The sequence below is a fragment of the Dromiciops gliroides genome, chromosome 2, assembly GCF_019393635.1.
Source record: "Dromiciops gliroides isolate mDroGli1 chromosome 2, mDroGli1.pri, whole genome shotgun sequence".
NCBI lineage: Eukaryota > Metazoa > Chordata > Mammalia > Microbiotheria > Microbiotheriidae > Dromiciops > Dromiciops gliroides.
The window spans coordinates 551,868,435-551,887,118 of NC_057862.1; the positions used below are offsets into that span (position 1 = coordinate 551,868,435).

Sequence of the window (18,684 nt, forward strand, 5' to 3'; positions counted from 1 at the left end):
TGTATACATTCACAATAAAATTTCTCAGGCTGGTCTGTTTTTTGAGATCAGTAGGTTTACTCACATTACTTCTGTCTTTTATAAAAAATTATGTCAATTATCCTATAGTATCAGAGAACTTTTTTATTATAATACCTGCAAGTAAACGGTTTTTTAATCATTATGTTACCACTTATGTCACATTTATAATTTTATTTTAAAATAGCATTTTTATGCAATCATACATTGTATCAATTTTGACAAGAAATCAGTCTTCACCACCCTCATGATATCACCTTTTTGGTGCTGGCTTGTACAATGTGCTTACCCAACTGGGCAAGATAAAATTTCAATATAAATTCTTGCTACAATAATCACAAATTATTCAATCTAATTCAAAAAACAAAATGAACCCAGTTCATTTTAAAACCCAGCATAGTTTTTCATTGAGTCTGGCATAAGACTGATAACTAAAAAAAAGCTTGGAAGAACATGATAAAGTGAAGAGTAAATATTGGGAAACCTGTAATGGACACCAATGAATCTTTCACCAGTTTCTCAGACCTTTTACTTATTATAATGAAACTGATTAAGTTAATAAAACATCCAGAGTTGGCCTAAGGATGTGTTTCATATCAGGAAACCACAAATTATGGCATCAAAAAAAAGACAAGAAGCACTTCTGGTTTCTGGCTTGGAAAAAAATAAAACCAAGTAGTCTAGTGCCAGGGCTTGCATGGACAGAGTAATTTTCCACTTCACTTAATCCAGACCTCCCCCCCACCCTTCCCCTTCTGCCAATATTAAAGTAAAACATTATATGTATATTTATATAACAGATATGTGTGTGGCTGACCCTGTACAGTTTAAGGGAAAACGTGATTTCAGTTGAGGTGCAAAAACTGCTTCATGAGCTCATAGGTTGTGAACACCACAGTTTGTGAGGGAACACAGCCAATGTAGTTAAGAGACAGGCCTCGATAGAGTCCTCTTCGAATCCCATGGTGTCAGTAGACATACTTCAGTATCTTCAACGTTGTAAGGTACTTTTCAGAATCTGGGAGAACAGTTCCTAATTGCATTCCCCGACGGGTTACATCAAGTGGATAAGATATTGTCTGTGCTATTGCTCCAGCGACAATACCACAAAGCAAATTTATGTGCGTTTTCAAAACTAAGACACTAGGGTTGTCTGATGAAGGTCTTCCAAGCAAGGTAGGAGTATGGGAGAGACCAACACTCTTTAAAGTACCAAAAGTAAAAAATGAAACCCCTGCATAGGGAGCCATTCCTACAATAGTAGGCATCAGTCTTCTGTAAAACCCACGAAAGCCGCCTTCCGTTGCATAAATTGTTTTGAATGCATGGATAATCCCTGTGTATGTGTGTTCTCCTTTCACCTGGAACGCCAGGCGAACTCTAACCATGTCAAGCGGGTAAGTACAGATGACTGGTGTCATACCTGCCATGGAGCCAGCCATTAGCCGGTTTATATGTCCAGAAATCCCAAGTTTTGTGGTAATTAACTTTTTATAATGGTCAAAGGACATAAACTGTATTGCACCATATGGGAAGATTCTAATCATCATTGCTCCATTTCCTTTATATAGCCCAAGATAGCCTTCCTTTTTTGGGGACAGCATACAATGCAGAAAACACTCCTAAATGTTTGTAATGGTGATTATGTGCCTGTAGTAAGATCTTTACTCGATCCAAAGGTGCGATGGTAGTTTTGGCACAGCATCCTGCAACGCCTCCCGCCACGAAGGGGCGCAGCCAGTAGAAGTCCCTGCGAGCGGATGCCGCCAGTGGCGGGCTCGGATTCCCGGCTCCCGCTCCTCCGGCTCCGGGGGCAGCTGACGCTGTCACCGTGGCCATAGGACTGCTTGAGCTCGGCGGCGCAGTCAGAGACTCGGAGCCACTCGAGTCCAGCTCATGACTGAAGATGACGAGGTCAGGCCGGCAATGCGTGACGGGGGAGCCCTCGCTCTCTATTATTTTTAATAGGAAGGGGTGCTGCATTTCATCAAAAGCCTTTTCTGCATCTATTGAGATAATAATATGATTTCTATTGGTTTTGTTATTGATATGGTCAGTTATGCTGATAGTTTCCCCAATATTGAAGCAGCCCTGCATTGCTGATATAAATCCTACCTGGTCATAGTGTATTATTCTGGTGATAAATTTCTGTAATCTGGTTGCTAATATTTTATTTAGAATTTTGCACCAATATTCATTAAGATTTTTAGTGGCTCTTTTTTATGGTGGCTAAGAATTGGAAATCAAAGAAATGCCCATCAATTGGGGAATGGCTAAACAAGCTGTGGTATATGTTTGTGGTGGAATATTATTGTGCTCTAAGAAATGACAAGCAGGACAATTTCAGAAAAGCCTGGAAAGACATATCAACTGATGTATACTGAAGTGAGTAGAACCAGAAGAATGTTATATACAGTGGCAGCAATATTGTTTGATGAAGAACTGTGAATGACTTCACTATTCTCAGCAATACAATGATCCAAGACAATCCCAAAGGACTAATGATAAAGTATATTATTCACCTCCAAAGAAAGAACTGATGTTGATTGAACATAGACTGAAGCATGCTATTTTTCACTTTCATTTTTTCTTTTTATTGACTTTTTTATACAAAATGACTAATATGGCAATGTTTTACATAATTGCCATGTATAACCTATGTCTGATTTCTCATTGACTGGGAGGGGGTGGAGTGGTGGGGTTAGAATTTGGAACTCAAAACTTTAAATAAAAATGTTAATTATAAAAAAAAATCATTAGGGAAATTGGTCTATAGTTTTCTTTCTTTGTTTTGGCTCTTCCTGGTTTAGATATCAGCACTATATTTGCATTGTAAAAGGAATTTGGTAGGAATCCTTCTTCACCTATTTTTTTAAAAGTTTACATAGTAATGGAATTAATTGTTCTTTAAATGTTTTGTAGACTTGTAAATCCATCTGGCCCCGGAGATTTTTTTTCTTAGGGAGTTAATTGATGGCTTATTCAATTTTTTTCTAAAATGGACCTATTTAAGTATTTTATTTTTTCTTCTGCTAATCTGGGCAATTTATATTTTTGTAAAGGTTCATCTGTTTCACTTAGATTGTCAGATTTACTGGCATACAGTTCAGCAAAATAGCTCCTAATTATTGTTTTAATTTTCTCTTCATTGGTAGTAAATTCACCCTTCTCATTTTTTGATACTGGTAATTTAATTTTCCTCTTTCTTTAAAAAAAATCAAATTAATTAAAGATTTATCTATTTTATTGTTTTTTTATAAAATTAGCTCTTAGTTTTATTTATTAGCTCTATAGTTTCATTAATATTATTATTAATAATTTTATTAATAACCATTTTATTAATCTCCTTTGATTTTCAGGATTTTTAATTTGCTGTTTAATGAGGCATTTTTAATTTGTTCTTTTTCTAGCTTTTTTAGTTGCATGCCTAATTCATTTATCTGCTCTTTCCCTATTTTATCCATATAAGCATTAGAGATATAAAATCTCCCCTAAGGACTGTTTTGACTGCATCCCATAATTTTTAGTATGATGTCTCATTATTGTCATTCTCTTTGATGAAATGATTGATTGTTTCAATGATTTTTTGTTTGGCCCACTCATTCTTTAGGATTAGATTATTTAGTTACTAATTTTTTTTTTTTGGTGAGGCAATTGGGGTTAAGTGACTTGCCCAGGGTCACACAGCTAGTAAGTGTCAAGTGTCTGAGGCCAGATTTGAACTCAGGTCCTCCTGACTCCAGGGCCAGTGCTCTACTACTGTACCATCTAGCTGCCCCTCTAATTAATTTTTAATTTGTCTTTCCATGGCCCTTTATTACATGCAATTTTTATTTTATCATTATCTGGAAAGGATGCATTTCTGCCTTTTTTTGCATTTGATTGTGAAGTTTTTATGCCCTGATACATGGTTGATTTTTGTGTAGGTGCCATGTACCTCTGAGAAAAAGGTATATTCCTTTCTATCCCTATTCAATTTTATCCAAAGGTCTATTATATCTTAACTTTTCTAAAATTCTATTCACCTCCTTGAGTTCTTTCTTGTTTATTTTGTGGTTAGATTTATCCAGTTCAGAGAGCAGGAGATTGAGGTCCCCCACTAGTATAGTTTTGCTGTCTATTTCTTCCTGTAACTCATTTAACTTCTCCTCTGCTACTGTTTGTCCTTCATTCTTGAAGAGGACCATGACATTGGGTGTTGTCATGTAAATTGGGGTTAAGTGAGGGAGGGCTGTGCAAAGTCACCAACCTGACTCCAGAGTCATCTTAGTCCTGTGGCAAGATATATATCAGGATGACTAGAGATAGATAGCCCTGTATGTTTAAGGCAATTGGGGTTAAGTGACTTGCCCAGGGAGTCATTCAGTTAATAAGTGTCTGAGGTGAGATTTGAACTCAGGTCATACCAACTTCAGGGCCAGTGCTCTATCCATTGCACCATGAGCTGCCCCCACCTCTCCTCTAAGAATCTGGATGCTAGGGGGCAGCTAGGTGGCACAGTGGATAAAACACCGATCTGGATTCAGGAGGTCCTGAGTTCAAATTTGATCTCAGATACTTGACACTTACTAGCTACATGACCTTGGGCAAGTCACTTAACCCTCATTGCCCCTGCCAAAAAAAAAAATAGAATCTGGATGCTATATCACTTGGTGCATATATGTTTAGTGTCGATATTACTTCATTGTCTATGATACTTTTTAGCAAGATATAATTTCCTTCCTTATCTTTTTAAATTAGATCTCTTTCTGCTTTTGCTGTCTGAGATCAGGATTGCTACCCCTGCTTTTTTTACTTCAACTGAAGCATGATATATTCTGCTCCAGCCTTTTAAACTTTACTCTGTGTGTGTCTCTCTGCTTCAAATATATTTCCTGTAAGCAACATATTGTAGGATCTTGTTTTTAATCCATCCTGCTCTCTGCTTTTTTTTTATGGGACAGTTCATTCCATTCACATTCATAGTTGTGATTACTAACTATAATTCCCTGTATCCTATTCTCTCCTCCTCCCTCATTTATACTTTTTTCTCTATTTTTACCTTGTCCCTTCTCACTAATTTTGCTTCTGACTAGTGCCTCCTGTTAGCACCCACCCCCTTTTCTTTTCCCTTTCTCCTCCTACTTCCATATAGGGTAAGATAATAAAGCATGTATGTTATTCCCTCTTTGAGCCAAATTCAATGAGAGTAAAGTTGGAACAATGCTCTCCCCTTCCCTTCTTTGTCTCTACTATAATAGGTCTTTTGTGTCTCTTCATGAGATAAAATTTACCCCATTCTGCCTCCCCCTTTACTCTTCTCCCAGTTAAATCCTTTTTTTTACTCCTTAATTTTTTTATATCATCACATCAAAGTCAATGTATACCCACACTCTCTGTCAATATATACTCCCTCTAGTTGTCCTAATAGAGATATATTCTCAAGAGTTACAAGTATCATCTTCCCATGTAGGGATTTAAATAGTTTCATCTTATTGAATAACATGTTTTTTTCCTGTTTACATTTTTATGCTTCTCCTGAGTCTTGTACATGAAAACTGAATTTTCTGTTCAGCTCTAGACTTTTCAACAGGAAAGTTTGAAAATCCCTATTTCATTGAATGTCCATCTTTTTCCCTGAAAGATAATGATCAATTTTGGTGGGTAGTTGATTCTTGGTTGTAATCCAAGCTCCTTTGCCTTCCTGAATATCATATTCCTGAAAGTCCTCTTTTTCAAAGCCCTCCAATCCTTTAATGTAGAAGTTGTGTAATCATGACCATGGCTCCTTGATATTTGAATTGTTTCTTTCTGATTGCTTGCAGTATTTTCTCCTTAACTTCATAGTTATGGAATTTGGAGTTTTCATTCTCTTTCAGGAGGTGATTGGTGGATTCTTTCAATTTCTATTTTATCCTCTGATTCTAGGTTATCAGGGTAGTTGTTCTAGAAAATTTCTTGAAAGATGTTTCCAGACTCTTTAAAAAAAAAAAATCATGGCTTTCAGGTAGTCCAATAATTCTTAAATTATCTTTCCTGGACCCATTTTCCAGGTCAGTTGTTTTACCAATGAGGTATTTTACATTTTCTTCTATGTTTTCATTCTTTTGATTTTGTTTAACTGATTCTTGATGTTTCATAGAGTCATTAGCTTTCACTTGCCCAATTCTGTTTTTTTAATGAATTATTTTCTGTAGCTAACTTTTGTATCTCCTTTTCCATTTGGCCAATTCTACTTTTTAAGGAGTTCTTTTCTTTAGTTAACTTGTTTTTTTGGGTTTTTTGGCTGGGCAATGAGGGTTAAGTGACTTTCCCAGGGTCACACAGCTAGTAAGTGTCAAGTGTCTGAGGTTGGATTTGAACTCAGGTCCTCCTGAATCCAAGGCTAGTGCTTTATCCACTGTGCCACCTAGTTGCCCCCTCTTTAGTTAACTTTTATTTTTCCTTTTCTAAGCTATTGACTCTCTCTTGAATAATAGTTATTTCTTTCCCCAATTTTTCTTCTGCCTCTCTTATTTGACTTTTTAAAGGGTGGCTTGTCATTTTATTTTGTTTTTGTTTTAAATTTTCCAAATTTTATACATCAAAAAAAGAGAAAAGAAAACAAACCCCCAAACAACATAGTATTTCTAAATACAAGGCATTAAACAACAAAAAAGAGGATTGTATATGAAACAGCAGATCTTCATTTCATCCTGTTTGCTTTTTAAAACAATCACAATAATTATGTTAACCTCTTTGTGCTTCCCTCTGAACTTCCTTCTGTACATTTTAAATAATGTTTATTTGAGCTATTTTTGGGGGGCAGAGGGGCATCATTATTTCCAACTCTCCTTCACTCCTGCTTTTAAAAATCAGTGAAGCAAGCAAATAAAAAAACCCTGAACTTGTAACAAATAAACCTCTTATTTGCTATTTTTTTTTGGTTAAGTGCCTGAGGCTGGATTTGAACTCGGGGCCTCCCGAATCTAGGGCCAGTGCTCTATCCATTGTGCCATCTAGCTGCCCCTTATTTGCTTTTAAAAATCCTTTTTGAACTTTTCTAAGACTTTGGGCTTGAGACCAGTTCATCTTCTCCTTTGAGGCTTAGCATGTAGGCATTTTGACATTATTGTCCTCTTTTGAATTTATGTTTTGATATTCCCTTTCTCCACAGAAGCTTTCTATGGTCAGGGCTCTTTTCTATTTTTTTGCTCATTTTCCAGTCTATTTTATGACTTTTAAAGTTGAAATCTGCTCCTGGGGTACTGGGGACATTTTTGCAAGCTTCTTGTGCTAGGGGCCACTGGTCACTGACTTTCTGTACTGGGGCCTCAGGTGCTGGCAGCTTGCTAACTGCACTAACTTGGCCCAGCCTAGCCATGCTTCTTGTACCCTGGGTTCTGAAGATGGTAGTTGGCTTTCAGTGCTGGGGCTGGAGGCCTCACAGCTGGGCTGCTGAGACAGGACCGTGGGGCTTTGGTTGCTGATTTGTTCTGTGGGTAAGAGCCTCCCAGTGGCTTGCCTGGACACCTCCTGTGCTGAGATGCATACCCCTTTTACACAAGTGAGACAGACCTTTCTTGAAGTCCTTCTAAGTTATATTAAGTAGGAAAATTGTTTTGTTCTGTCTTTTTGTGGGTTCTGTTGCTCCAGAATCCACTTAAAGGCTTGATTTAACATTGTTTCTGAGGGAAGCTAGGTAGAGCTCAGGCAACTTACTGGCTTTTCTTCCCCATCTTGGCTCCCAGATATCTAGCATTTCTAATACAATATTGAATAATAATGGTGATAATGGACATCTTAGCTTTACCTCTACTCTTGTTGGAAAGACTTCTAGCTTATGTCCATTATGGATAATGCTTACCCTTTGTTTTTTAAAAGGATAGCTCCAACAAGTCATTCCCCAGTTGAAAAATAGTCAAAGGATATAAACAGGCAGTTTTCAGATGAAGAAATTAAAACTATCTACAGTCATAAAAAAATGTTCTCAATCACTACTGATTAGAGAAATGCAAATTAAAATCACTCTGAGGCACCACCTTACAACTATCCAATTGGCTAATATGACAAAAAAGGAAAGTAATAAATGTTAGAGAAATTGTGGAAAAATGGGAACACTAATGCACTGTTGGTGGAACTGTGCACTAATCCAGCCATTCTGAAGAGAAATTTGGAACCATGCCCAAAAAGCTATAAAACTTTGACCCAGTAATACTACTGCTAAAAGGGAAAAGGACCCATATGTACAAAAATATTTATAGCTGCTCTTTTTGTGGTGGCAAAGAATTGGAAATTGAGGGGATGCCCATCAATTAGGGAATGGCTAAACAAGTTGTGATATGTGAATGTAATGGAATACTATTGGGCTGTAAGAAATGATAAGTAGATGGATTTCAGAAAAACCTAGAAAGACTAACATGATTTGATGCTGAGTGAAATGAGCAGAACCAAAAGAACATTGTACACAGTATCAACAATATTTTGTGATGATCAACTGTGATAGACTTAGTTCTTCTCAGCAATACAAAGATCCAAGACAATGCCAAAAGACTTATGATGGAAAATGCTCTCCACATTTAGAAAAAGAACTATGAACTCTGAATGCAGATTGAAGCATACTATTTTCGCTTTTGTTGTTATTTATTCTGTCTTGAATTTTTTCCTTTTGTTCTGATTTTCTCTTACAGCATGATTAATGTGTTAATATGTTTAACATGAATGTAATGTATAACCAACCGATTGCTTGCTCCCTTTGGGAGGGGGCAGGGAAGAGAGGGTGAGAGAAAAATTTGGAAGACAAAAATATATCTTTATATGTAATTGGGAAATTTTAAAAAAGGATGGACCCATTTATTCCTGTGCTTTTTTGTGTTTCTAACAGGAATGGATACTATATTTTGTCAAAAGTTTTTTCTGCATCTATTGAAATAATCCCATACTTTTTGTTTGTTTTGTTATTGATATTGCCAATTATGCTTATTTTTTGATAATATTGAACCAGCCATTCCTGCTATAAATCTGACCAGGTCATGGTGTATGATCTTTATGATATATTGCTATAAATACTTGCTAGTATTTTACTTAAAATTTTTTACATCAATATTTATTAGGCAAATTGGTCTATAGTTTTCATTCTCTGTTTTGACTCTTCTTGGTTTTGGTATCAAGATCATATTTGTTTCACAGAAAGAATTTAGAAGGACTCCTTCTTTTACTGCCCCTTCTCCCCCAATGAATTTATGTAGTATTTGAACCAATTGTTCTTTAAATATTAGATAGAATTCTCTTGTAAATCAATGCAATACTGGAGTCTGTATTTTTTTTTTTTAGGGAACTCATTTATGGCTTATTCAATTTCTTTTTCTAAGATAGAATTAAGTAAGGTTATTTCTAAGATAGGGTTATTGCACTTATTGTTCTATTAATCTGGGCAATTTATATTTTTGTAAGTATTCATCTATGTCATTTGGATTTTCAGTTTCATTGGCATATATATGGACAAAATAGCTCCTAGTAATTATTTTTATTTTCTCTTTAATCATTGTGAATTCACCTTTTTCATTTTTTATACTGGTAATTTGTTTTCCTTCTTTCTCTATTTAAATAAAATTGGCCAATGTTATATGTATTTTATTGGTTTAAAAAAACAGATTAGTTCCATGTTTTATCTCTTTAAATTTTGTTCATCTCTCCTTTGATTTTTGGTATTTCTCTTTTGACATGTAATTGGGGTTTTAAAAACTTCATGTTCCATTTTTTTTAGTTGAATGCCTAATTCATTGATCTATTCCTTCTCTTTCATTGATACATCTGTTCTCAGACACTTACTAGCTGTGTGACCCTGGTCAAGTCACTTTACCTCTGTTTACCTCAGTTTCCTCAGCTGTAAAATGGGGATTACAATATCACCTACCTTCTAGGGTTGTTGTGAGGCTCCAATGGGATAATAATTGGAAAGTGTTTAGCACAGTCTTAGTTGTGATGATAATGATCATGACAATGACAATGATGAAGTGTTTAGAAATATAAAATTACCCTCAAATACTGCTTTGGATGCATCCCACAAATTTGATATGTTGTCATTATCTTGAATGAAATTATTAATTATTTTTATGATTTGTTCTTTGATACACTCATTCTATAGGATTAGGTTATTTAATTTACAAATAATTGTTAATATATGTTTCAAAGCCCCTTATTGAATATAATTTTTATTGAATAATGGTCAGAAAAAGGTATACTTAATACAATAGTGGGGCAGCTGGGTGGCACAGTGGATAAAGCACCGGCCCTGGAGTCAGTAGAACCTTAGTTCAAATCCGGCCTCAGACACAACACTTACTAGCTGTGTGATCCTGGGCAAGTCACTTAACTCTCATTGCCCCACAAAAAAAAATACAATGGTACCTTGGTACTTGTCATTAATTGAAACATAAGCAGAAGCAAGGCATGATGGGTGGTGAAAATGATGAGTACTGAGTAAATTTTTCCCATAAGGATCAACATAAATTGAAATAATCCATTTCTGAACCCCAGAAATTTCATGTTTTACTTGACAATTTATAAATTGATAGTGTTGTTTTTGATACAAAACCTTAAAACTAGACAGAAATGAATAAAAAAAATAATTGGATAAAAATAAAATAAAATTTAACTTCACTTTACCTGTACTGAGAAGAATTGATGACCTAATGGGATGGTGTTAAGGTAGAGAAGGAGGAGGAGGAGAGAGGCTATTGCTTGAAAGGGGAGTCCTCTTCCAATAAAATATCAGGAACTTGAACAGATGTTCTTTCTCTTTTCTGTCTCAACACCACTGAAACCTGTTGGAGTCTCAGATTTAGGGAGTTTCACTACAAAATATCAAGAAAAACTTGTTGCTGCTTTCAAAATGTTTCTGAAGTGAGACATTGTTTGATTACATGTGATCCTATTATGTAGGGATGATCTCAAAAGAAGAATGGAAGTCTGAGAAAAAGAGATGGATTGGGGGAGGGGGAAAGAAGAGGAAGAATCACAAGTCCAAATAAACTTGAAATTTTTAAAAAAGCACAAATAAATACACAGAAAAATATGTGGGTTCTCCACTGAGTGCAAGCTACTGTGAGACTAAAACATTGGCCTTTATTTTGTCCAGAGAGATGGGATGCGGGGTGGTGCCTTGACTTATACAGATTTTATCAAGTGCAATGAGTGCTGAGGAAGCATAGAGTGTTGAAGCAAATTTTTTCTTGCTGAAATGTGTTGAATACTGAATTCTATGAGTTTTGCAGCCTACAAGTGCCTAGGTATGACTGTATTTGTGGTTTTCTGCATTTGTGAGGGTTTTTTTTTTTTTTTTTTGCCCTAAGACATGGTCAATATCTGTGAAGTTGCCATGCATAGCTAAGGATAGGTACACTCTTTTCTATACACATTCAAAATTTTCCAGAAGTCTATCATATATCCAACTTTTCTAAAAATCTAATAATCTTAACTTCTTTCTTGTTTTTTTTTTTATGGTTAAAGTTATCTAGATCTGAGAGGGACAAATTGAGGACACCAGTATTATACTTAGTTTTACAGTCTTTTTCCTCCTGTAACTCATTTAACATTTCCATTAAGAATTTGGATGATATGCCATTTAGTACCTATATGTTCAGTATTGATATGGCTTCATTGTCTATGGTATCTTTTAACAAAATGTAACTTCCATATATATCTCTTTTAATTGGGTCTAATTTTCTTTTGCTTTGCCTGAGATCATGATTGCCACCACTGCCTTTTATAGTTTATCTGAATTATAAGAAATTCTGCTCCATCCCCTTATTAAGTTAACTCTACATGTATCTTTCTGTTTCAAGTGTTTTTCTTATAAACAGCAAAGTATTGGACTCTGATTTCTAATTCATTCTGCCATTCTTTTCTCTTTTATGAGTGAGTTTACCCCATTCATGTTTACAGTCATGATTTCTAACCATGTATTTCCCTTTATCTTATTTTCTTATACTTATTATTCTCTTTTTTACTCTGTCTCATTTTTCAAGAAACTATTTTGCTTTTGACCATTGTTTTCCTTAATATACCTTTTCACTTATTTCACTTTCCTTTCACTTAACCCATTTCCCTCCTATTTCCCAGTTGGATTAGATGAATTTCTGTACCCAATTGTATGTGTATGTTTATTTTTCCCTCATTGAATTAGTTCAGATGAGAGTGAGCTTCAAGTGTTGCCCACTTCTCGTCCCCACTCCCTATACAATTGTATAAACTCTTCTTTGCATGCACTGTTTATATGATAATTTTCTCCATTCTTCCTCTTCTTTCCCCCTCCCCCAGTCTGTCTCTTTTTCTCAGACTTCCATTCTTCTTTTGAGATCATCCCTACATAATAGGATCACATGTAAGCCCTCTGTCTAATTAGACTCTCTCTAAGTTCCTTAGGAGTTACATGTATCCTCTCCCTTTATGAGTGAAAACAGATTAGTTTTGTTTAGTTCTCTCACTCATATTTACCTTTGTATGTTTCTTTTGAGACTTGTGTTTAAATGTCAATTTTTTATTCAGCTCTGGTCTTTTCTTCAGGAATATTAGATAGCCCTCTATTTCATTAAATTCTATATTCCCCACACAGGGCTATACTCAGTTTGGTTGGATATGTTATTCTTGGCTGTGGTTCTAGATCCTTTGCCTACCCTCTGTTCCTTTATGGTGGCTGCTAAATCTTTTTTGATCCTGGCTTTGGTTTCATACTTTTGTTCTTTCTTTCTTGCTACTTGCAGAATTTTCTCCTGGGAGAACTGGATTTTGCTATAATATTCCTTGTTTTTTCATTTGGGGGTTTCTTTCCAGAGATGACTAGTGAATTCTTTATACTTTTCTGATTCTAAATGCAGTTTTCCTTTATAATTTCTTGGAATATGATATCTTTGCTCTTTTTTTGTTTATAGCTTTCAGGTAGTCCAATGATTCTGACATTATCTCTCCTTAATCCATTTTCCAGGTCAATTGTTTCACATTTTTTCTATTTATACTGTTTTTAAAATTTGTCTTATTATTTCTTGATGTCTCATGAAGACATTAGCTTCCATTTGGCCAATTCTAATTTTTAAAGAGATATTTTCTTTAGCAATGTTGTAGACCTCTTTTACAAAGCTGTTAATTCTCTTTTCATAACTTTCTTGTTTAGCTCTCATATCTTTTTTCTTTTATTACTTTTGTTTTTCTAAATCTTTTTTTTTGCCCTTGTTATCTCTTTAATTCTTCTAAGAATTCCCTTCAGGTTTGTAACAAATCTGCATTTTTTTTCTTTGAGGTTTTGCTTGTAGATATTTCCATATCTCTTCATCTGTGTTTGTATCTTGAGCTTCCCTGTCACTATAATAGTTCATTATTATGGGGTTCTTTTTTGTTTGTTCATTCTTCTAGCCTAATTCTTGACTTTGGACTTCATTTAGTTTTGGACTCTATTCATTTTGGGGGATGGAGAGGAGGAATGTTTGGCCTGAACTTCTGTCTTTTTATGTCCATCTGTTGTTTTTACACTTCTGTTTGAGTGTCCTGCAATTTTTTAGTGCTTCCAAGGTGATGTGATTTGGAGAGAGGTTTGTTTACTGCCTGCATGGTATGAGCTTTGCAAGTTCCTGATCCAGGTTTGGGTTTGTTGGATTGTGTGCAGTTGAGCTTCAGTAGACTTGCTATATTCATTTTTTATTCTGTTAGCCCACTGGGAAGTTGAGAGTGACTGAACTTCTGGACTCTACTTGGGACTTGGTTTCCTACCCTAGTTATTCCATTGCAAATTTATGTGTAGGGCTTTTAATTAGAACTGAGTCACCCTCTGTTCTTATTCAGAGCAATAGTTAAGTTTTAGTAACTTGTTCCTTGCTCCATCCTCAAGAAGGCCTCTCTTGCTTGCAAGCCTGACAGCTCTTCTTTGGTTTGGAAGGGTGACCAGGAACTGTATAACAGGTGACAGAGCTACCAGTTGGCATGCTTTCCTGTTCCTAGTATTCATTCAGGGGCTCCCTGAAATATTGTTCTGTCCCAGTACTTCCAGTTCAGTCTCAGCCTATTACCATCCCTGGGTGTTAGAATACTTCCCACCACCTTCTAGCTCTATACTGCACTCCTGGCCAGTCCCAACCCCAGTTTTGGGGTCCCTCTATCTTCCTAAGATGCTTTGGTCTAGAAAAATGACTCGTAATTTTTTCTTGGCTTTTCTGATCTGAATTTAGTCTGGCATGTTTTCTAGGTTATTGAGAGGAGGTGTGTTGAGTGAGCTGGGCAAAAAGGATAGCTCTCATGTTGTCGTCTTTACTCTGCCTCCGTTTTTAGGAGTTTAATAGTAAAATGGAGAAGTATCTAGGACAGTAGTTTAATGGGATGACAGGATTCATAAAATTTCTCAATAATTCAATAAGCATTTATTAAATCCTTAGTATATGTCAGGTACTGTGCTAAGCACTGGAGATACAAACAAGCAAAAAAAGAAAATAGTTCCTGCTTTCTAGGAACTTACATTCTAAGCTCCCCCATGGTCGGGGGAGGATAGCACATAAAAAGGAGGTGAAAGAAGGGGGCAGTTCTCCTCTAGGGCACATGGTGGTATGGGTTGAGTTAGAAACAAATGGACTCTATTTTTCAGCTGGTCTTGATTTGCAAATAGTTATGTATATCAGCAAACAATTGATCCATATTAATTGATGAATATTAGGAAATGTCAGTAGTTGCCCAACCACAGATAACATTAAATCTTTCAGTCTTCAGGCTAAAATCACTAACAAGCTAAAAGGAAAGTATGTCTCAACAAATTCTGACACAAATTCTACTTCTCTTGACTTTGTTAGACAATGTCTTTCCCAGATTTTCTATCTTTCCCCCTCCCCATTCCTTGTAGCAACGAGAAACTGAATAGGCACAGATTCTTTGTTCAAACTGAGTTCTATGACTATGCATTGTTTCTTTGAAGTTTAGTAGTCAGAGACACCTGGGTTTGAATCCTGCTTCTAATCTGTATACACTGTAGGAGCATTGAATAGGTTATTTAACTTATTAGTCTCAGTCTTCTCATCTGCAGAATAAGGATAATAACACATAGTTGTGGCACTTATTGCTCAGAATTTTTGTGAGGCTCATTTGAGATTATAGGGAGAGCTTTACAAACTACAAATCACTAAATAATGTTAGCTACTCTTGTTATACTCAATTCCTTTGGCTTTCATGCCATAGACCTTTCTTGTCTCTTTGCCTACCTCCTATTCAGTTCCTTTTTTACCTTTTCTCTATACTTCTTTAGTATCTCCCAAGATCTGTCCTAGACACTTTAAAAAATATTGACTATAATCAATCCCTTACTAATCTCAACCATTTCCATGCATTCAATTATCATCTCTTCACAGATAACTCTTAGATCTATGTATCTAGTACTAAATAGTCTCTTTCTGAACTCCAGTTCTACTTCTTGCTGGAGGGCTCTTTCTGGATACCTGATAGCATCATTTTTCTTTTCTTTTTTTTTGGGGGGGGGAGGCAGCTGAGCAATGAAGATTAAGTGACTTGCCCAGGGTCACACAGCCAGTAAGTGTCTGAGGCCAGATTTGAACTCAGGTCCTCCTGAATCAAGGGCCGGTGTTTTATCCACTGTGCCACCTAGCTGCCCCTTTTGATAGCATCTTAAACTCAATATGTCCCAAACTGAACTCATAATTTTCTCTAAATCTTCCTCTCTATCCAACTTCTCCATGGCTATTGATGGCCTTCCTGGTTTGCCAGTTATCCAAGTCATCTTTGCTTATTCCATCTCTTTCACCTACCACATTCAATCAATCATTAAATCATATTGATTCTATGTACATAATTATCTCTCAGTCTTCCCCTCCCAATGACTAACACGACCATTCCCCTAGGTCAGACCCTTATCACCTATCATTTGAATTATTACAATGGCTTCTTGACTGGCTTCCTTCCCTTTCTATTCTCTGCTACTTCCTATCCATTCTCCAATCATCTGCCAAAATAACCTGCCTAATGCCTGGGTATTACCATATCACTTCCTAGCTCAAAAACATCCATCAGTCTTTTGTATTCTATGATAAAATATAAACTTTTCCACCTGGCATTGAAGATCTCTCACAATATCTCTCCAGCTCTCTCTTTTAAATTTTTTCTGTTAGTTTTAATTTATGGAATAAAACAAGCATTTCCATAACATAGTATAATTTTTAAAAATATGAAATGGCAAATCTACTTGGAAAATCCCAAAGATTCGATTAAAAAGTTAGTTGAAACAATTAGTAATTTTAGCAAAGTAGCAGGATAATAAGTAAATCCATATAAATCATTAGCATTACTATATATCACAAACAAAATTCTGCAAGACAAGATAGTAAAAGATATTCCATTTAAAGTAACTGTAGGGGACAGTTAGTGGATAAGGCAGTAGCCCTGGATTCAGGAGGACCTGAGTTCAAATCCAGCCTCAGACACTTGACACTTAATAGCTGTGTGACCCGGGGCAAGTCACTTAACCCTCATTGCTTCGCCAAAAAAAAAAAAGCTTCGGTAAAATAACTGTAGACAGTACAAAATACCTGGGAGTATACCTGCCAAAACAGAACCAGGAACTATTATAAAACAAACTTTTTTTTTACAAATAAAAAAATCAGATTTAAATAATTGAAAAAATATTAATTGTTCATTTGTGAACAGAGCCAATATAATAAAAATGACAATTTTACCCAAACTATTTTATATATTCAATGCCATCCCAATTAAACAACATATTTTTATTTTCGAATTACTCTCCACTCCCTACTCTATGTCCCAGCCAACCAGAATACTGATTACCTCTCCAACTCAGCCCGTAGGCTTGATAAAATCCTTCTCTTCTTTTAGGCCCAGTTCAGGTGCCACCATCGATCTTTACAGAAAATCCACATCCCCAGTGAAGGAATTTTTAAATCCTCCCAGCAGATTCTTTTTCCTCTCATTTCCTTTAATATTTTATTTAGCTTTCTCCTTTGATCCATATCACATTATTATACTGGTATTATACTTTTTGTTATTCCCCCCATTAGACTGTAAAGGGCAGGGACTTTATTTTCTCAGTATCTCTAGCATATGTTAAAGTGCTCTCAACACAGTAAGCCCTTAACAAATATTTGTTGAATTAAAGAAAATTGAATTTCTTTCAATAAATACTAGAGACCCTTTTTTGGTGTTTCTGTGAAGATCCAGGGTGTTTTAGAAGTTTTTGTGCATTTTTAAGCCGTTAAACGTTAAAAAGCTTTAATAGCTTAAAACAGCACTATGACTTTTGGGACATGCTGGATAGAATATGAGAACAATCTCCTTTACTGAGGGGAGGAAGAGACTGAGGCTTACTTCTTCGCAGCAACACTTGCTATCCTTTCCACATCCAAGACATTGGGGTCCGTTGGAATAGAGCTGAATTTGGAGTTAGAATACCTTCGTCCCAATCCCAGTACCAGTTACTGTTTGACTCTTAGGAAAGTCACCTAGGCAAGGTGTTGTGCTAGATGATCCCTAAATCCCAACCCCCCATCCCCTATTCTAAATCTACAAATCTTCAGAAGGAATGTTAACCATTTGTGTCTTTATGCCCTCAATACTGCACATAATGTCCCTTTTAGTCAGCATCCAAAAAATGTTAGGGAAAGGATTTGTAGCTCTTTCAGCAGGCTTCTAGGATTCTTAGGAAGAAATTGAGGGAACTTCTACTCCACAACCCACTTAGCTTTGCCTGGAAGTTGAACCTAATGATGGGAAATTTCAGGACCTTGTGGGTAGATACTGGAATTCCTCCTCTCCTCCTCCTTGTCCTTCCACTACTTCTCCCCATCCACTTACTCCACCCCCTACCCTATATCCATATACATCCTAACTCACATACAACCAGAACGTCTCTATCTTTGGGACTCCTTAGTTGTACCCCTTTAAAAAAAAGGTCATTTCCTCAGAAACAAAAGATTTGGAGGGATTTTCACACACTGCTACTTGGAAGATGATTAGATTTGTTCTATTTGGTTCCTTGGGCAAGGAGCAGAAGCAGTTAGAATTTGCAGAGAGGAAAATTTGGATGTGATGGAAGGAAAAATTCTTAAGCATTAAAACTTTCCCCAAGTAGAAGGAGGTGACTCGGAAAGTAGTGGATACTCCTTCACTGGCAATCTTCAGGCCCTGAAAGTCCGATGATCAACTATTGATGAGTGGAGTTTTGTTCCCCCACAAGTAGACTCCTTTCTGGGATTCCTAACAATTGTGGCTCTGTATATGATTGGAGGCCTAGTGAGTGCAGTGCATTTAGCACCTAATGGGCCCAGAAGGTATGGGGGGTCCTGAGATTTGATTTGGGCAGATGTGGTTCCTATAGATCGTTTGGGCTGGAGTAGGCGCCAGCCTTGAATGTTGACTTTCAACAACATTCACTCGGAAGGCTCGTTCTCTTCTGGGGGGTCAGCCCTGGGGGTGGGCCTGGACTAAGAAATTAGAGCGAAAAGCGATTTTAAAAATGCCATATTCTTTAGGGGATTAATAATCGTTGGCGTTGGAGAATGGAGTTGAAAATCTTCCCTGGAAAATAATGAGCGGAGAAACATTTACTGATTAGTTTAATCCCAGATAATCCCATCTGATGAGCATAGATCAAGATATCCCTTAACAGATTTATTCCAAAATAAAATAAAACAACATCAAATAAGTACA

The 18,684-nt window shown here is 36.2% G+C and overlaps 1 protein-coding gene across 1 annotated transcript; it reads right to left on the reverse strand.

The window, feature by feature from the left end:
* Positions 1–863: 863 nt before the first annotated feature.
* Positions 864–1,857, reverse strand: LOC122743188 (graves disease carrier protein-like). Its single transcript, XM_043987954.1, is given in 2 exon segments — positions 864–1,613; positions 1,615–1,857. Coding segments are annotated over 2 exon segments (993 nt in total).
* Between the last annotated feature and the right edge of the window lie 16,827 nt (positions 1,858–18,684).